General features: G+C 37.0%; 2 protein-coding genes across 2 annotated transcripts; one reads left to right on the top strand and one right to left on the bottom strand.

Annotated features, from left to right (window-relative positions):
- Positions 1-800: 800 nt before the first annotated feature.
- surf1 (surfeit 1) lies at positions 801-11526 on the bottom strand. Its single transcript, NM_001200345.1, is given in 9 exon segments — positions 801-959; positions 2564-2645; positions 4318-4480; positions 4743-4815; positions 4966-5157; positions 5255-5337; positions 5667-5794; positions 8224-8293; positions 11365-11526. Coding segments are annotated over 9 exon segments (921 nt in total). The 5' UTR covers positions 11428-11526; the 3' UTR covers positions 801-892.
- A 91-nt stretch (positions 11527-11617) lies between these two features.
- On the top strand, positions 11618-17657 carry surf6 (surfeit 6). Its single transcript, XM_017459716.3, has 5 exons — positions 11618-11840; positions 11989-12096; positions 13181-13381; positions 13472-13551; positions 16568-17657. Exons 2-5 carry the CDS (start codon positions 12003-12005, stop codon positions 17276-17278), a joined length of 1086 nt encoding a protein of 361 aa, XP_017315205.1. The 5' UTR covers positions 11618-11840; positions 11989-12002; the 3' UTR covers positions 17279-17657.
- The last annotated feature ends 3865 nt before the right edge of the window (positions 17658-21522 follow it).

Raw genomic sequence — 21522 nt, 5'->3', positions numbered from 1 at the left:
TATTTGTGGAATCACTTCTGTAACATGAACAGCCTTTGGCCACAAAACATGGACAACAGTTTTTTTTGTTTTTGTTTTTTTTTTAAACAAGGAAAAGGTGAAGAATCTCAACAAAACCTCACATTTAGTTGGTACCACAAAGAAGTGTTCTTGAACAGTGTTTCTAACCCTGGTCATGGAGTACTGCTGCCCTGCATCGTATTGTCTTTGTTAGATGAAATATTCTGTCTCTCAATCTGACAAAGAAACCCACTTGGGAACAACCCTGAGGATAGAATTTAAGATCTGTAAAGCTCAGTTATTGACTGGATTTTTATCAATAAACATGCGTTTATGGCATTTTGTCATTTGTCACTATTCGAGAAAGTTCCAACTTTCTCCAACAAGCTTGATGGGGAATATTGTTTTTCATTAGTGAAGTCCATGCCTCAAAGAATTCAAACTGTCATAAAAGCCTGAGGAGGAGCAACAAAGTGCCAATTGTGATTTTTTTTTTTTTTTTTTTTTGATGATTACATAATCTTTCCTTACGATTGAGTGATTCCAAAATTGTTTCTCTACTAGGGTGAACATCCTCTACGTGTGGTGATTCTATAATTTGTGCCAGGGATTGTAAGATGAAGACCTTTTGAATTTGGTGTGTTAGAGCAGGAGAAATGGATGACGAGCAGGGCAGGGTTATTGCAGTACTAAGAACTACTATTTCTGAAGTACTGTGAATACACAACTGTGAACTCCAAAAGGTGTTGGAACTGTGTTGTACAGAATAAACAAACAAAAAAAGGATGGTTACAGCCAGGCGCTTCAACTTTTGGTTCATTCTGATACTTGACCAACAATACAAAAAATACATTTCAATGTATTTACACCATGGTTTACCAACATTGGTTAGTTATAAGCTAAGGCGTTTGATGAATTTTGCATACCACATGTAGGAAGTAACAGCACATAGTCCATACCTAGAAGGAAAAAAAAAAACTCCCATCAGATTGAAATCTCATCTCCAAGTGATGGTTTACTTCCTATACTGATTCATGCTCAGTTGTAGATCACATTTATTAATTATTCTTAAACTGCTTTTATTGTGGTGAGGCGTTACTTTTTTCAGTGTGATGCACCATGCAAGATTATAATGAGATCATAGCTGCTTTTTGGAGTTGAAATAAAGCAAAATGTAGAATATTAAGGGTTTTATTCTTCTATTAATTTTTTTTAATCCTTGACTATTCAAGACTTAAGACGGTCTCAGTAAAGCATGACCAAGCAAGATAGATCTAGGTCATTGATTGAGTGCATGTGTTCAGCGTCATATCCAGAGTTTGTGTTTGGGACATGGACGTATGAGTGCTGCCAGCATTGCTGCAGAGGTTGAAGGGGTGGGGGTCAGCCTGTCAGTGCTCAGAGCATACGCCGCACACTGCACCAAATTGGTCTGCATGGCTGTTGTCCCGGAAGGAAGCCTCTTCTAAAGATGATGCACAAGAAAGCCCGCAAACAGTTTGCTGAAGACAAGCAGACTAAGGACATGGATTACTGGAACCATGTCCTGTGGTCTGATGAGACCGAGATAAACTTACTTTGTTCAGATGGTGTCAAGCGTGTGTGGTGGCAACCAGGTGAGGAGTACAAAGACAAGTGTGTCTTGCCTACAGTCAAGCATGGTGGTGGGAGTGTCATGGTCTGGGGCTGCATGAGTGCTGCCGGCACTGGGGAGCTACAGTTCACTGAGGGAACTATGAATGCCAACATGTATTGTGACATACTGAAGCAGAGCATGATCCCCTCCCTTTGGAGACGGCCGCAGGGCAGTATTCCAGCATGATAACGACCCCAAACACACCTCCAAGACGACCACTGCCTTGCTAAAGAAGCTAAGGCTGAAGGTGATGGACTAAACATTATTGAGCATCTGTGGGGCATCCTCAAACAGAAGGTGGAGGAGCACAAGGTCTGTAACATCCACCAGCTCCGTGATGTCATCATGGAGGAGTGGAAGAGGACTCCAGAGGCAACCTGTGAAGCTCTGGTGAACTCTATGCCCAAGAGGGTTAAGGCAGCGCTGGAAAATAATGGTGGCCACAAAAGTATTGACACTTTCGGCCCAATTTGGACATTTTCACTTAGGGGTGTACTCACTTTTGTTGCCAGCAGTTTAGACATTAATGGCTGTGTGTTGAGTTATTTTGAGGGGACAGCAGATTTACACTGTTACACAAGCTGTACACTCACTACTTTACATTGTAGCAAAGTGTCATTTCTTCAGTGTTGTCACATGAAAAGATATAATCAAATATTTACAAAAATGTGAGGGGTGTACTCACTTTTGTGAGATACTGTACATTATAACCTTGGGTACATAGGCATGTGTTTTTAATTACAGACAGGCATTTATGGAAAGTTCTGTAATTCAAACTGAAATAATTACATCTTGTGTGTATGTGGGAAGCTCTAATAAAGGATGTTTTTCCAGGTCTTTGTGCCTGCCCGCATCTCATTTCCAAAGCTGTAAAAACCAGAGGAGAAGCAGAATCTTACAAATACGTGATGGAAGATGCTGACTCACCATGTAATGATGTACTGCATGTGTTCGTTGCGCAGTGTTACTCTTGTCTGGCCTCCTACCGGTCCTCCTGGTATTGTACTCTCTGTATGGGAAGTTAGGATTTACATTTGGTTCCAACATCAGTTACTTTATTCATTATCCAGTAGATTTGTGCAAAGGTAATTGAATATTCATTTAACCATTCCATGTGTGACTATTAAGAAATTAAAACACTGTCAGTATATTCCTGCATCACAGGAAGTCAGATTAAATATGATGGAAATTAAGGGGGGGAAAGTGACTAGCTATATTTTGAGATCTGTGGTGTGCAGATTATTAAATATCCAACATAAACATTTGAACTAATAGCAATAATAAAAGCAGGGTGCTCGAAGCAGCATGCTGCCTGAACTTTCTCAAGTAAGTGATAAAACTACATTTTTGTCAAAAAAGTTTAAGCTATAGGGCACCAATTCACTGAAACACTAGCTTCTTTTTTTTTTTACCAACAAAACTTTTTTCCCCCCACTGTACATTTCAGTTATTTCTCTGTATTACTTATACACATACAGTCTTAGATAACTGATAATATCATTACAATGGGAAAATAATCATTGAACTACATCAATATCAATTAAATGCCTACAAAATATTTCCAACCGGTTACTACATATCCAACAAATATCAGAATTAGGATGCATATTCCTAATAATGAATATCATTAATAATGACTCATTTGGCTGATTGTTCAAAGCTGAAAAGAAACTCTCTGGAAATCCAGGGATTAACCATCTTACCCCGTATGGCCGAAAAAAAGGCTTGCCAGCCTTTGATCTATTCCCCTAAGGACGACATACCGGCTTGGTCGTCTGTGCCAAATCCCCGTAAGGCCGATATAGCGGATTTACAGTGTAAACGTTATCCCCGTAAGGCCGGTGTACCGGCATTACTCTGCTATGATTCCTTACTTATTTAATGATTATTTTTTGACCCGGAAGGTTGATGACGTCATGACGTCAGGACGTGATTATGACATTACGCCGGCATTACGACGAAGCTGATCCAAGCGTGAATATTGGTGTACTAGTAGAAGTGAACTAATGCCAAAGGGAAAAGCTAATCGTGTTCCAGCTAAAGTTACACCTACAGTGAACACAGGTACATCTAAAACAGTGAAAAAAAAGAAAACATACACAGTTACACAGGCTGTGTAACTGATCGGTCCACCTGATCCGTCTTCATCTTCAGCATCAACCAGTGCGACTGACACTGCAGGGGTCTGGAGTCATAACGGGACCATCTCTGTGCATTCGTGAAAACACTACCTGCTGGTCTGATTATCACCAGAAACTTGACTTTAGGCGCTAAAATGCATTTATTTATTTATTATTTACTTGAATTTATTCAAAGGCATTGACCACGCTGATGCTCGTATGGTACTTCTAAATGAGTAGAAGGATTTTAGCAAGCATTTTTTCGTAATTTCTCTAGTTAAGAATTGTGCTCTAAGTTCAGTAAAAACACTGAACTGCTTCATTTTCAAAGTAATATTACACAAATACATTATTATAAGTTGTTTCAAGGCCTAAAAATGTTCAAATTAAAATGTTGATTTGGGCCCAGGAACTCAGGGTTGGTGTGCTGTTTCTCTGGGGAATACAGGGTTATAGCACATAATACTGTGGGAACTTAGGGGTAAGAGGTTTAAAACCTCTTGGTTACTTGTGCAGAACCAGTGTATGAGTGGATTAGTACGATTAAAAAGGAACTCTGACCCAACACGGCATCAATGAAGATCTCCTCGGCATCAGTTTCTTTCGCCATGGCCTCCAAATCACGATAGTGCCACCGATTCGCCTCAACGTTGTTCTGAGGGACAAACGGTTTGCGCTGCTCTGTCAAACGCACCACACCCACCAGGTCCACTTCATCTGCCACCTTCAAATGAAACAGCAAAACAAGGTCTATATATATATATATATATGCACCTTCAGTAAAATCTCACCTTGCATATGAGCACTTCTTCAGATTAACACTTCTCTTTCCAGTTTACACGACATAGACAGTAACCAGAGCTCGGGTTACATATGAGCTGTATACAAATGTTTTGGCTATGATCTGACAACCGCTAACACCTTGTTAATCAAGCACTGAGTGAGTGAACACAATTAATAAAGTAAAAAAAAAAAAGTTTTTTTACCTGCCCCTTTATCCTTGTTTCTGGTCTAATTTTATTTTTGGGTACATAACCTCGGTTCACCAAGATGGTAATCCTGAGGGATCGAGAATGGTGACATAACTAAAAATACTTCAGATTTCTCAAAGTTGTTCCTTAGCAAAGGAGTCTAATGAATATTTTTTTTTAGTAAGAATGTACAGTATATGAAATAGAGAAGTCAGGTGTAGTGTGTGTTGATACACACCCTAGATCAGTACAGTGGAATGGCGTGATAACGTTAGCTCCACTTTCTGCACTGGATGACAGTCTGCCTGCTTCTCGAGCTTCTCTCTCAGGATCCACTAGCGAACGTGGCAGGATGTACAACTCCCGAGAGTGATCAAACCGGCCACGGACCTTCACACGCCGGTACTCCAGATCCTTCAACTCTCCAGGACTGCAGCATATAAAATTTCACATACAAATTATATTAATAAGGCAACTGACTTTCCTAGCAGTTTTTATGGTGTAGGACAGAAATTGCCCGAACTCACTCTGTGGGCAGCGGGATTGGATCTGCTGTCGTCAATATATGAAGGTCTTTGATCAGCTTCAGCTTCCACTGCCTCCGTTTTACCTTTAAATGTATAAATGCTATTACCACAAACTATTCAATCACAACCATTCACTCATCTTCAGTAACCTGAAGTCCAGCTCGATCTAGTCAGATTGCACTGGGTCAAGAGTGTTGTGTGGGAATACACACCGGATGGGACTCCAGTCAGTCACAGGGCACCATTCACACACTCATTCACACCTAGAGGCAATTTAGAGAAGCCAATCCACTTATCAGAATGCTTAGAGAGGTAGGAGGAAACCGGAGAACCTAGAGGGAACCCACATGAAATGCACCAACCTATTCATGATCAATAAGATTTATTAGGGTGAACACAATGAAGGAAGTACCTGCCATGTTCCAAGGCCAAATGTGGTGATAGGGATCAACAGCAGAAACCATTTCAGTATGGAATCCTCACTCTTTTCTTCCTGGACAACAGTGGATTTGAACTGTTGACGCTTGACTGCAAATTTAACTGTAAAACAGATTGAAACTGAACTCATAAAGAGCAAATATTTCCTTTTATTACTGGGAACTTACAGAAATAACTATGGATGTTACGATACATCGTGATGCACAAATGTGATGCTGTGCATCATAGAAATGTGTGATATCAGCATTCTATTAAATATGCATTTAATGGAATTGCACTGTTTGAACACCAGAGGTCACATTATACATTTAAAAAAAAGAGCTCTTTAGTACCTTTCAAACAACACCATCCCTGTGCCTCTATGATCAACGGAGCCTGAGAAAGCTGGCATTTTAGTCGATTTTGGAGCTCTATTTGTGTGTGTGTGTGTGTGTGTGTGTGTGTGTGTGTGTGTGTGTGTGTGTGTGTGTATATATATATATATATATATATATATATATATATATATATATATATATATATACATACACACATACATATACATATTACAGGTAAACACGTGGAAATACTTGCGTCCTATTGGCTGACAATTCTCAATTCAGCCAAACTCTAGCTCACACAGTCAGTCAATGTGAGAGGAAAATGGATATAAAGGGCTGAAACTGAAACACTGAAACACTAACATCCTCTCAGTCTGAGGAAAACAAGGTGTGTAAATGTTTATTTGAGTTTCAGTTTACGTGAACATGACATGAGCAGAGCATAAGAACAGCTAACGTACTTTGCATGGCACTGTAGCAGCTAAACCCATACAATGATAGCTTAGTTGTGTCTCCCCTTGGCTAGTGACACCAACGTTTGTAGTTTAGATTTCATTTATTTGGAAAATCACATTTTTATTTTTATTTCAGCTAACGAAAATGTTTTTTCACTGACAGCTTTAGTTTCCGTTAAGTTTTATATATATATATATATATATATATATATATATATATATATATATATATATATATATATAAGTTGCAATTCAATACTGCATTACTTGCATGACTAAAATGATTATTGTTTATTGGATCATATGAATGTCATGATTCATCAAAAACCTACTTTTGGTGTGTCTGAGATTTGATTCTCAAGGATGCGCACAGCTCACAAAATTGACAAAAGTTTATTGACAATTTACTAAAGGGACCCTTTTAATACTGTGAACGTGCGCCATTGCCCCTGTAGTTCTCTCAAAACTTCAATAGTCCTGAGTGAACATAATGGCTTTGATTTAGAAAATCCCAATTCCCTATGGTTTTTCTTTGTCTTTTTCATTTTGTCTTAAATGTATGCAAGGTTTGCAGTTTCTGAAATACTCAAATCTATGTTGTCCTGCTGCCTGATCCTGTCCTCCCAGATCCTGACACACTTCACACCTGACTTGCCTGATTTCTAAGCCTTAGCAAGTAAAAATCTTGAATGTAGTCCAATTCATCTAGTATTTCCTATTATAAGACTGCAAGAAATACAAAATTATTTAACCTATTTCTAGACAGTGTTTCTAATTTCAAGCTTGAAATGATCTTGTTCTACTATCTATAGATAATTCAGTAAAGTTTAAGCATTTTTTTTCTAGAAAGAAGCAAAAATCTACCTGCCAATGGAATAAGAAGCTTTAAATCTTGAACTGAATATAAATGTCTAAAAATCAGTTTAATACTTTTTTAGTTGGTTTAGTTAATTTCATAATAGGAAATACTAGATCAATTTTTTTTGCAAAGATTTTTTCCCCATTTTGTGCAGTGTTAAAGATTTGCAATTATTCCCAAAAACAGTTTATGCGCAAACATCGCCCTCATCTCAGCTGGATACTGTAAACTTGTACCTAAAAACTAATGCTGTAATCATAAAGCCTGTCCTGTGCTCTTTCCAGGACATTTATTCACAATATGCTCATAATGAACATCCTTTCAACACACTTAGTACTGTTTGACTTTATAATTTACAGTTGTACATTTACATTTATTCATTTAGCAGACGCTTTTATCCAAAGCGACTTACAAATGAGGAAATAGCGATATATCAAGCCGAGAACAATACAAGTAGTGCTACCATACAGGATTTATAATTGTAGAAGAGTATGATTTATAATGTTACTCTCTGATGTCACCCAGAGGAAGACAGGTTGCCTTTCGATTCTGGTTCCTTTTAAAGTCTCAGGGACTTTGTCCTTGCCGCTGTCGCCTCTGATTTGCTCATTGTGGATGTAAATCTACGTTCGGATTTCTGAAAAGCTGATTTGTGACAATGTCTATTGTTAAAAGCACTCTTCAAATAAAATGTAATTGCACTGGATATTGTGCCGCCTTAGTGAACAGACCATTTACTGTCACACACAAACTTTTAGATCTGGACCTACAGTGTTACAAAAACACTTCTTATGCCTCTCTAAACAGATAGTAACAGTAAGACAACCTGAAGAAGAAGAAAAAAAAAAACAATCACAAGGCAAAGAACAGGACCATTGTCCAGATAGCTATTCTTACCATGCTCATGTTTAAGGAGATCCTGTCGTGACCTGTGGAAAAGATTCCTTGTGGGAGTGAGTGTTTGAGCCTAGAAAAACAAAAATATGGACTGTGAAGAAATGTAAACAAATTTAAAAAAAAATTACAATAGATTTTATAAAACGGATGCAATGGACATTCCATAGGCTAAATATAAAATAAAATTAAAAAAACACCTATTTTCATAGTTTTATTTTCAGGCAACATTTGTACAATGTCAAGGTACAATGCCCAACAATTATGTGGAAATATAGATTCTATGACAAAAAGCGATACATATAAAAACAAACAAGCAAAGATACACCATCGTACAGGTTTTAAATTAACTTGAAGCTTAAGCTGAGCAATTGCATTTATAAAATTTCTTATCTTGTTGAAAGTGTTGATGTGGATATAGCTAATATTATACAACCAAATGTGTTGATTGAAGTATTAATCAGGTCTAAACAAAGGCTTGTCAAAGAGAAATACACAGACACACACACACACACACACACACACACACACACACACACACACACACACACACATGTACATATCATATATGTATATGTATACAAAGTGCCCTCCACTAATATTGGCACCCTTGGTAAACCAAAAAGAAGGCTGTGACCAAAGAAGGCTGTGAAAATTTTTTGTCTTTATTGTTTAACCTTTTGATCTTTTGTTAATAAAATTCACAAAAATACTCTGCTCTCATGGATACCAAACAATTTCAAACAAAACACAGGTTTATCAAAAAAAAATCTTTGTTAAATATAGGTTTGCAACAATTATTGGCACCCTTTTAGTCAATACTTTGTGCTACCTCCCTTTGCCAAGATAACAGCTCTGAGTCTTCTACTATAATGACTGATGAGGTTGGAGAATACATGGCAAGGGATCTGAGACCATTCCTTCTTATAGAATCTCTCCAGATCCTTCAAACACTGGTGGACTCTCCTCTTCAGTTCAGCCTACAGGTTTTCTATGGGTTTCAAGTTAGGGGACTGGGGTGGCCATGGCAGGACCTTGATTTTTTGGTCAGCAAACCATTTCTGTGTTGATTTTGATGTATGTTTTGGATCATTGTCCTGCTGGAAGATCCAACCACGGCCCATTTTAAGCTTTCTGGCAGAGGCAGTCAGGTTTTCATTTAATATGTGTTGATATTTGATTTTGAGTCCATGATGCCTTGTATCCTAACAAAATGTCCAGGTCCTCTCGCAGAAAAACAGCCCCAAAACATTAAAGAGCCACCACCATATTTAACCGTGGACATGAGGTACTTTTCCATATGGCTACCTCTCTGTGTGTACCAAAACCACCTCTGGTGTTTATGGAAAAAAAATTTTATTTTGGTTTTGGCTGTGGTTGTTTTGTTGGGGTTGTTGGGCGTGGTGTTACAATGTGTAAAATACAAATTTCCAATAAAAATTCTATGATTAAAAAAAAAAAAAAAAGCTGTATATTGGTTTCATCTGACCATAGAACCCGATCCCATTTGAAGTTCCAGTAGTGTCTGGCAAACTGAAAACACTTGGGTTTGTTTTTGGATGAAAGTAGAGTTTTTTTTCTTGAAACCCTTCCAAACAACTTGTGGTGATGTAGGTGAATTCAGATTGTAGTTTTGGAGACTTTCTGACCCCAAGATGCAACTAACTTCTGCAATTCTCCAGCTGTGATCCTTGGACATTTTTCAGCCACTCAAACCATTCTCTTCACAGTGCGTCGAGACAATATAGACACATGTTCTCTTCCAGGTTGATTCATAACATTTCCAGTTGACTGGAACTTAATTATTATCTTAATTATTGCCCTGATGGTGGAAACAGGCATTTTCAATGCTTTTGCTATATTCTTATAGCCACTTCCTATTTTGCGAAGCTCAACAACCTTTTGCTGCACATCACAGCTATCGATGTGTCTGGGTTTCTTTGGGAGGATGCCAAAAACTTCCAGTAGCACTTGCTCTCAAATCAAGCACAAGTAGGCAGGTGCTACCTCATGCATAATTGTGCACGCATTTGTTAATAATTTTGAGACTAATTTCATCCCATATTATTTGCCCTCAACCGGGAAGCAGCATATAGTTCTGGTTAGTACAATAACGAAAGTGTGCCATTTAAGACAATACTACCCTTACAAAATTCATGCACTAGATGGCAGAGTGTATACGACATAGAATTGTAGTGTATATTATAGAGTGTATAGAAGTGTATAGTGCATAGAATAAGTGTATAGTGTACAGTATATGTGTATAGTGTATAGTATAAGTGTATAGTGCACAGTATAAATGTATAGTGTACAGTATAATTGTTTAGTGTATAATGCATAGAATAAGTGTATAATATATAGTATGAGTGTATAGTGCATAGAATAAATATATAGTGTACAGTATAAGTGTATAGTGCATAGAATAAATATATAGTGTACAGTATAAGTGTATAGTGTACAGTATAAATGTATAGTGCATAGAATAAGTGTAGTGTACAGTATAAATGTACAGTGCATAGAATAAGTGTATAGTGTACAGTATAAACATACAGTGTATAGTATAAGTGTACAGTGCATAGAATAAATGTATAGTGTACAGTATAAGTGTATAGTGTACAGTATAAATGTACAGTGTATAGTATAAGTGTATAGTGTACACTATAAATGTATAATGTACAGTGTACAGTATAAGTGTATAGTGTACAGTATAAATGTATAATGTACAGTGTATAGTATAAGTGTATGTGTATAGTGCATAGAATAAATGTATAGTGTACAGTATAAGTGTATAGTGTACAGTATAAATGTACAGTGTATAGTATAAGTGTATAGTGTACAGTATAAATGTATAATGTACAGTGTACAGTATAAGTGTATAGTGTACAGTATAAATGTATAATGTACAGTGTATAGTATAAGTGTATAGTGCATAGAATAAGTGTATAGTGTACAGTATAAGCGTATAGTATGTCATTTGGGACACAACTTATGGCTCCACTTTAAGTAAAAACAGAACACAGGGGTTAAAGGTTCCTACGGGAAAAGTTTGAATGATTAATAGCCGCCCAAAGTTTTCATAGCTAGAGTATGTTTATCAAAATATTGACAGTTGCTCAGTGTCATAACTAATGAAAAGAGACTTACATTATTCCGAATGATCCTGCGGCTGTAATTGCACAGCGTCAGCATAAATTTGAAACTGCTCATGATTACACACTAAATATTTTAACGTGAAATCTTCAACGGGTTCTTATGGATCTGTTTAAACTTAATTTAATAAGCAGTAGGTCAACAAACACCCATATTAGCCTCAAAAGCGTGTGTGTTAAAGGGACTGTTTTCAGTGTAACTATTTCCGGGACGTCAGGAAATTTGCGCATGCGCGGTGTAAACACACGTGTCTGAGCTGAAAGTTGCTGCAGAGGCACGTTGTTTTATTTTATGTTATGTTTTGCATCCCATAATGTTTATGGTTTGCTCTAAGTTTCACAATTTGCTACGATTTAAATGTTTGATCTAAAGGGATAAGTAATGTAACTACAGACTGCTCACTCTTCCAATACGGAACATATAGAAGTACATTTACAGTTACTGGAGGATCTTTCTAAACTTCAAAGCAGGTAAGTAACCATACATTTAATTTTAAGATCATTTTATTGTTGCATTTTCGGTAAATAACAATGTTTGTGAATATCAGATGCATGTCGGCTTGTATCTCTAAAGTAAGGCCAAACGTACATTATGTGTTACGTGTAATTTTATTTACAGTTCAGTCTCCAAAGATGTCCAGCCTCGTTGCCAAATATGAATACCTGGAGAAGTTTACCCGCAAAAGATGGCATTCTGAGGATCAGAAGCCCAAGAAGAGAGGCTATGGTATGGAATCACTTAATGCTTAAATGTTTCATACAACCCCAGTTCCAAAAAAGTTGGGACGCTGTGTAACATGTAAATAAAAACAGAATGCAATGATTTGCAAATCTCCTAAACCCATATGTTATTCAGAATAGAACAAAGAAAACATATCAATTGTTTAAACTGAGTAAATGTACCATTTTAAGAAAAAAAGAAAAGGTCATATTGAATTTGATGGCCGCAAAACGTATTTAAAAAGTTGGGACGGGGCAACAAAAGGCTGGAAAAGTGAGTGTTACTGAAAAGAAACAGCTGGAGGTTCATTGGCAACAGGTCAGTAACACGATTGGGTTTAAAGAGTATTTTAGAGAGGCAGAGTCTTTCAGTAGTAAAGATGGGCAGAGATTCACCAATCTGCGAAAATCTGCGTCTACAATTTGTGGAACAATTTCAGAATAATGTTCAACGTAATGTCAAAAGTAGCAGTCAGTATGTGCTGGCTTCCAGCTGCTTTAAGTACTACAGTGCATCTCATCCTCATGGACTGCACCAGATTTGTCAGTTCTTGCTGTGAGATGTTACTCCACTCTTCCACCAAGGCATTTGCAAGTTCTCAATCACGTCTGAGGGGACGAGACATGGTTACATGTAATTTTCCACTATAAGGACGATCAGCTGTCCTTCCTGTCTCCCTGTAGCACTGTCTTAGGCATCTTACATTACAGACATTGCAGTTTATTGCTCTGGCCATATATGCAGTCCTCATGCCTCCCTGCAGCAGGACTATGGCATGTTAACACAGGTGAGCAGGAACCATAGGCATCTTTCTTCTGGTGTTTTTCAGAGTCAGTAGAAAAGTCTCTTTAGTGTCCTAAGTTATTGTAACTGTGACCTTAATTGCCCACCACCTGTAAACTGTTGGTGTCTTAAGGACTGTTCCACAGGTGCATCTGCAATAATTGTTTATGGTTCATTGAACAAGTATGAAAAACATTGTTTAAACCCTTTCCAATAAAGATATGAATTTGGAGAGTACAGACAGTACTATTGGCTAGGAATGAACACTGTATAGGTCCACAGGAAAATTAAAATTTTTATTTTTCAGTTCCATTTCAAGGCAGAAGTGACTGTGAAGCTGGTCCACACAAGAAGAAGCAAAAGAACAACTGGGAGCCTGGAAAAGGACGTAATATGAACACAAGTTACAGGAAGCCAACTCCACCAAGTATTCATAAACCAGCACAGAATGCTGTCCAGGTCAAAGTTCAGCGTGGGAAACGAGTAAAGATGCAACAGAAGACTGAAGGTAAACCACAAGCGCAAATCTGAATGAATCAGAAAAATTCCTTGTAAATTATGTGCTTTCGTATATTTATTAACATGTTTCACTTCGAAGGTACAAAGTCAGAGGAGTTTAATGCGGTGGATATTTTAAAGAAAAGACTTCATGAGAAGATTGAGGCGTCTCGCGCACAGGTATGTAAACCAAGAGGAAGTCTCAAACTGGAAAACCATTGTTTTACAATTAAGGAATGAAAATTAAAGGAACAATCCTCCATAAACGACTTCCATATTAATCTTTATAATTAACATGATCTTGAATGGTGCACAAGTAGAATAGTGTATAATGAAAAAAGCTGTTATCCCTTATGTTTAACAGCTGCAGCAAAACTGTTATCCCTCTCACAGGAATAATACAGCCCCAACCAACAAATTAGTACCAAAAATACTAAGCACATAACAAATATTTCAATGGAATATGTTTTAAGGTGAAGGTTTCCTTTAAGCTTTGATATTCTGGAATTATTATATACAGCCCCCTCCAAAAGTATTGGAACGGTAAGGCCACTTTTTGGAGTTTTGCTATACATAAGACGTTTGTGTTTGAAATCAACAGGTGAATATGAGATGATAGATCAGAATCACAGCTTTCATTTCCTGGTATTTAGATCTAGATGGATTAAACAGCTTAGAAACTGGCACCTTTTATTTGAACTCACCCATTTGTCAAATGATCAAAAATATTGGAATATCTGACTTACAGGTGTGCCCTTTTAGATTGTTTAAACAATTAATAGCTCTCAATGTCTACTCTTGGTTTGAGCGCTGAGTGGAAGGTTTTAGACTGGTCACTAGACCTTAACCAAATTGAGCAGCATTTTAGCCCCCAACCCCCAGTTTGGTGATGTCACTGGGTCAATGGCTGGCTTGATGCAGTCATTGCAAGCAAGGAATATGCATCCAAATAGTATTGCTTACTTTAAGACTCTCTGTTCCAATACTTTCGCTCACCTAAAAGTTGGGTGGTCAGCCACCACAGATGCCATGTTCGAAGTTGTTTAACACATCATAGATATAAATATCAGGAAATGAAAGCTGAAATTCTGATCTATCGTGTCATACGTCTTTTGATCTCAAACCCAAATGTATTCAGTGTAGAAAAAAAACAAAACAATTGCCTTGCTGGTGTGTATGTATATATATATATGTGTGTGTGTGTGTGTGTATGTATGTATGTATGTATGTATGTATGTATGTGTATATGTATATATAATCTGAGTGTATGTTAGCCGGTAAATACTGGTTTTTGACCGTAATAAATTAAAAATTTCCGATAAAATAAAAAATTGTCAGACTCGATGTCCGGTAAAAATATTAACACGAAGCAGACATTAGACAAGGTACGTTCGCAATTGCACACCTAAGTAAGGTATCTGTCAGTGCTAAATGAGTCTTTTCACATTTCTCTCCATTATTACTTTTGCATTTTAGCGGACCAATTCAACAACACACACACACACACACACACACACAAACACGTCTCTGTACTGGTCGGCTCTGAAAGCACAAACAGACCCACACAAGTAAATTCAGGCTAACAGCTGACGCTCGACCACGCCACTGCTGCAACAATTGCATATATTATGCATAGTCCAAAACATGGTACTAAATGTTAAGAAACACCAAAATGAGATGACCGGATTTTTTCCAGTTTGTCCGGTAAACTTAATCGTTCCCAGACATGTTTGCCGGCACCAAAATGTCTTAGCGGAAATTGTGAGAGACATTTTATTTTTATTTTTTGTATATATATTTCTTCTGTTTTTGTGTACATCTCCTACTAAATAGTTTTAGATCTTCAAACGAAATACAAAATAAAACAAAGGCAACCTGAATAAACACACGATACACTTACACTGGTCACCAATGTGAAAAACTAATTAAAGTCTGGTTGTGCCACCATTAGCAGCAATAACTGCACCCAAACGCTTCCGATAACTGGTGATCAGTCTTTCACTTACTTCTAGGACTAGGATTTACTCCTATGCTTTGGATCATTTGTCTTGCTGCATGATCCAGTTGCGCTTGACTTTCAACTTATGGACTGAAGACCGGACATTCTCCTTTAGGATTTTCTGGTAGGGAGCAGAATTCATGTTTCCCAGGTTGCCCAGGCCCTCAAGCAACAAAGCATCCACACACCATCACACTGCCACCACCATGCTTGACCATAGGTATGATGTTCTTTTTGTGGAATTCTGCATTTGGTTTACGCCATATGTAACGGGAACCCTGCCTTTCAGACTGTTCCACTTTCGCCTCATCAGTCTACAGAACATTCTCCCAAAAGGTTTGAGGATCACAAGGTGTGTTTTGGCAAAATTCAGATGAGTCTTAATGTTCTTCTGGGTTAGCAGTGGTTTTCACCTCACCACTTTTCCATGCATACCATTTTTGCCCAGTGTCTTTCTGATAGTGGAGTCAAGAACAGTGACCTTTATTGATGCAAGAGAGGTCTGTAGGTCCTTTTGATTTTGTCCTTGACACTTTTGTGACTTCCTGGATGAGTAGTTGCTGTGCTCTTCGAGGAATTTTGGAAGGTTGGCCACTTCTGAGAAGGTTCACTAATGTGCAGAGTTTTTCCATTTGGAGATGATGGCTCTCACAGTGGTTCTTTGGCATCCCAGAGCCTTTGAAATACTAACTTTGTAACCCTTCCCAGACTGATGTATTTCAATCACCTTCATCCTCATCATTTCTGGAATTTCTTTCAACTTTGGCATAGTGTGTTACTCAGTAAGACCTTTTAACCAACTTCATGTTGTTGAAAAAGTTCTATTTAAGTGTTGATTTGATTGAACAGGGTTTGCAGTAATCAGGTCTGGTTGTGTCTAGTCCAGCTGAACCCCATTATGAATGCAGCTTCATATACATGGGGAAATAATAACTACAGGCGCAAATTGCATTTTCAAACAGTCCCTATTGGTATTGGATAACTTTTTTGCTTCAATTACTTTATCATGTTTTTGTTTGTTTTTTGCTTTAATATCTGAAATAATTTCACAGCACAGTATGTATGTGTGTGTGTGTGTATATATATGTATGTGTGTATATGTAGTGTGTGTGTGTGTGTATGTATAATTAGTGTGTCTTAAGCCTTGAATCATTGTATTTATTTATTTATTTATTTATTTATTTATTTATTACATAGGGCACTCCAAAAGATCCCTCCTCAGAGGAAGTGCAGAAACGTCGAGCAAAACGAAAACAGGAGAGGGAGCGAAAGAAGAGGAAACGGAAAGAATTCCGCATGAAGAAGTTAGCAGAGAGTGCTTCCATAGAGGTCAAAGTAGAAAATGAAACAGAACCGGCACCCGTGCCTCTGAGTGATTCTACAGGAAGCAAACCTGCCAAAATGGACACAAACACCATCGTCTTCAACAAGGTAGAAGTAGGGGAGGAGTATGTGGACAAAGCAACACAGTTAAAGGAGAAGAAGAAAAGGAAGGCAAAAAGAGGGCTCACTCCCCTTACAGGCAGGAACGTCAAACAGCTTTTGTCCCGAGTGGAAGCTAGGAAGGCCCGTCTTGAGGAGCTGAGAGAGAAGGATGAAAAGAAAGCCAAGAAGGAAGAAGAGAAAATGCGGTGGACTAACGTCCTCTACAAGGCCGAGGGCTTGAAGATCAAAGACAATGAAGACCTTCTGCGTGCTTCCTTGAAGAGGAAGGAGAAAATGAAGACACGGAGGAAGAAGAAATGGGCTGAAAGGAGTCAGCAAGTGCTGGAGAAGATGCAGCAGAGGCAAGATAAAAGACGCAAAAATATACAGAAATTCAAGCAGAACAAGATGGAGAAGCGTAAACAGAGAATCAGGAAGAAAGGCAGGGTGCTGCCTGAGGATCTAAAGAAGGCTGCTGTGTAAGGAGAGGTAAATAAATGAACTAAGAGAAATGATCGGGTTTAGGTGAAATGTAAGAAAAAGACGAACTCTAAACTGGGTTTCCAATTTGTGAAGTTATGCCCTGATTCAATGTAAATATGAATATTGGCTACATTAAGCCAAACTCTTATTTGTAATAGTGGTATCGATACCTCACTGAATAACTTGATCATTATCTGTTAAGTAGGAAAAATACAAAAATATGCAAATATATGGTGTTTTGGAAATAATGATGGAATTGATTGTATGCATTTGTCTTACCACCTATCTTTCTGTCATTAAATTTTCTGTTTGTGAGAGAGTTGGTCCATCAGCTTTTTCTATAGCTTTGTAGTTCAATAAATACTGTTTTGTTGTTTACTTTTCAATGTTTATCTTTTGGTGTGAATCTACTTTGATTCGAAATGTGGTATAATTTTGGAATCAATTTCACTATGAAGGCACTTTACGAGGCACAAAACATGACTTAAAATGTATAGGGCAATCAGCTCATACTGCAGAAAAGCTGTTGCATTGGTTTATGGGTGACATTTTCCTCTCTATTTTGATGGCCTTGCCTTGATTAATATTAACAGCAGATTCATTAATGTTGCACCGTAATAAAGGGATGTCGGGCCTAGTAGGAGGTCAGTAGGAGTGTCAAAATCAGTTATATAATATTAGATTGACAATTACACTATACAGGCAGTGCCTTATACCAAGTCTCATCAATAGCATAATAAAAATAATGTTGTGTAAACTATTACACACTTAAAGGAATGATTTCTAATGGACTGTTTAAAGTCTATAATGCTCTACTGGTTCATGCTGTGTTTCTAGGTTTAACTTTGTGTCATTTGTACATTGATTGGCTAATGTGTGCTTTGTGTTTCTCCTCCAAAGGAATTTTGAGTTTAAAAAGGATTAAGTACAGGTGCATATATATATATATCTCTGAATATCGTGGAAAAGTTCATTTTTCCCCTGTAATTGAATTCAAAAAGTGGAACTTGCATATATTCTAGCTTCATTACACATAATGTGAAATATTTCAAGCCTTTTTTGTTTTAATCTTGATGATTATGGCCTACAGCTCACGGAAATCAAACATCCAGTATATAAAAATATTAGAATAAAGAATATATCATACAGAAAATTCGCAGTGTCGTATTCCTAGTGTCGAGTCGCTCCTGAACCAGAGACAATGTCAGAAGCGTCTTATTCATTATAAATGCAGAGAAAATGCATGGCACCTTTTATCACTTTAGACTGTAAATATATGTGACATTTCGTTCTTATTTCTGAGTAACTTGTACATATTTTGTAGATTTTGTTGTGAAGGAACAGTTGACCTAAAAACAAAATCGAGCAATAAAAAATTGTTGTTTATTTTTATGTTTGTACACATTCACCTCATTAAGTGCAGTTATATCTCGCTTTAAGTTTGTTTCCGTCTTGATACTGTTGAATTTTAAAATTAATATTTAATATGAGACAGCTATTATATAAACTTAAGTCTACCTTCAAATAGAATGGCATTGGACTTGAATACAATAACGACAAAGCTGTAAGAAATTAAATTAAAAGCACTATAAAGAGTGTTAATATTTAGTTTTAAATTGGTGTTCTTCACTAGTGTCCCTACTTCCGGTCATCATTTCTCACCGAGCACCTCGGCGCGATTAGGGATTTCCGCATACTTGCCGTCACGTCCGGATTTCACCTAAATCCCGCCCATTTGTGAAACCCCGCCTACTTGTAGCATAAGTACTTGGCGGTAAGTACCTCCCACTTTGAGGTAAGTACCTCCCACTTGAAGGTCTCCGGGCTGCAGGGATACATACAAACGGTCACAATAAGCTCCTCCTACCTTGCACAAGGAGTTGTGGGTAATATATAATATGTCACTTGGGAGTCAGGGTGACTCTTGGAATCAGGATTAAATGCTTTAGATTTTAACACTATTAATAATATATTTAAATTAACTGGATCAAGCACTGTCTTTATGAGAACAATTTCCCATGGTTCTTTAATCCCATCTTTAAAAAAAGTGGTGGTCTTAATTTTTTACGGACCTGTGATTTTAAATGCACCAAACTCCCAATTAAGTTGTCTAACTTTCACAAACAAGCTTTAATGTGTAGAAATTAGTCTACAAAGACAATTTTCTCCCGACTCCTGTGTTATTTGGAATAATCAATATATATTATTCAAAAATAAGACTGAAGACTGATTTTCTTAAGCAGTTGGTTTAACAAAGGTTTAATTTTGCTTACAGGTTTAATAAATCATTCAGGTAACCTATATAATTACACTGAATTTGTTAATAATTTTGGGATAAATGTATCCTCAAAAGAATACTTACAACTCATTCGTTGTATTTCCCCCAAAATACTTCACCTTGTTAAAAATGATCAGATGTATAATCCTGTAATTGGTTCTCCACCAGATCTCACTGCCTTTCAATCAGGGATAAAAAATAATAATAATAACCTTTATATAAGAAAAACCTTAAGCAAAGAAAAAAGCATTTCACTTAAAGCAATGATGGAGTGGAAACAGGATTATCTTTCCTTTTCTTTTCAAAATCTAAATAAACATGTAATTCCTAATAAAGTCAAAGAAACTCACTTTAAAATAATAAATAGATATTATCCATGTAATGATTTTATTATTAAGTTTAAAGAAAGGTTTTCACCATTATGCTGTTTTTGTAAGAAGACTCAGAAACAATCTTACATTTATTTTCAGTTGTTATTATACCAAACTAACCCTGTCCAGGGTGTACCCCACCTTGTGCCCGATGCTCCCTGGGATTGGCTCCAGGTTCCGCCGCAACCCTGAAGAAGGAGTAAGCGGTAGAAGATGGATGGATGGATGGATGGATGGATTATACCAAACTATTCTGGTCCCAAATTTCTTTGTTTCTTTTTGAATTGTTTAACAAGTTTGTCACTATAACTGATATGATGGTTTTGTTTATGTAGTGTGATACTGGTTTATTGGAAATGAGCAATATAATTAAAATTCTTTCTTTATTTGGGAAATATCATATACATAAAGCAAAGTATATGTTAACTGTACCAAATGGTAGACTATTTTCCACTGACGTAAAGATTTTCTACAATTCACTAATGTCAATACAGAACAATCATAAAGCTGTTAAGACAACTCGGCTGTTGATCAGAGGTTCTAAACCTTTTGCAACTAAAGACCCCCCAAGCCTTCCCTATCTTGTGGCACGCTGCCCCCCCCCCCCCCACATCCCCCGCATAGTGGAGGAGACCAGGCATAATGATTACCCGTTCTAAAATCTATCTATCTATCTATCTATCTATCTATCTATCTATATATATATATATATATATATATATATATATATATATATATATATATATATATATATAAAATCTGTTTTTGATAGATAGATAGTTTTTTTGCTTTTGTGTTTTTGTACTTTTTTAATAATAATTTCATAACTTGTGATTTTTTAAAATAACTTTTATAAAACTATATAACGGACAGGTATGGAACATGAATGATCAAAAATGTTTCTGAACACTATAACTACTTTGAACAAGAGAACTAGGTTGTAATAACGAGGACTATTTTGCATCTAAAAACATTCCCATACGAATTATGTAAATTGGGACGAAGGGCGTGTCTCGTTATCCAGGACATTGTTAAATCTCTGGCTCTCAGACCACTGAACAGACTCACTGAACAGAGCAGATGTAGTGAGAGGTGTGAGTGCAGTGGGAGAGCAAGACCTCGCACTTGCAGGACAGTACTGGGGATATTTGGAAAGTCACTAAGGTTTTTCCAAAAAGTCGCTAGGCATTTTTATTTATTTATTTATTTATTTATTTTTTAAACATAGCCGCTAAAGGGGTTTAAAAAGTCGCTAAGTTGGCATCACTGATTTGCACTGACAGCTAGATAAAAGTCAGCTAAGCTCTCCACAGCAAAAAGAAAATACAGGGAGAGGGAACGTGGGGTTTTTCATTTATGCACATCCTATTTGAAAAGCAATCAAATACACAGAGAACCCAAATAATGCCCTGTCTGTGAATTCTAAAAAAAAATTTTCGCGCCCCGCAGGAGGGCTGGTTGAGAACCACTGATGTATGACTGATTTTTAATGAGATGCAGAATTTTGATTTTGTTATTTTATAAATTCAAGTATTTTTGTATGACTTTGTATTCCTTTCTGTTATTTCATTAATAAATAATAATAATAATAAAAA

This window comes from Ictalurus punctatus, chromosome 28 (genome assembly GCF_001660625.3).
Source record: "Ictalurus punctatus breed USDA103 chromosome 28, Coco_2.0, whole genome shotgun sequence".
NCBI classification, from domain to species: domain Eukaryota; kingdom Metazoa; phylum Chordata; class Actinopteri; order Siluriformes; family Ictaluridae; genus Ictalurus; species Ictalurus punctatus.
This window is presented reverse-complemented; position numbering and strand designations above follow the sequence as displayed.

Excerpts from the sequence above, each read along its gene's own strand:
- surf6 (XM_017459716.3), top strand. The coding sequence starts at position 12,003 with ATGTCCAGCCTCGTTGCCAAATATGAATACCTGGAGAAGTTTACCCGC. Across the intron at positions 12,097-13,180 it reads GCCCAAGAAGAGAGGCTATG|TTCCATTTCAAGGCAGAAGT; the intron begins GTATGGAATCAC and ends TTTATTTTTCAG. Across the intron at positions 13,552-16,567 it reads TTGAGGCGTCTCGCGCACAG|GGCACTCCAAAAGATCCCTC; the intron begins GTATGTAAACCA and ends TTTATTACATAG.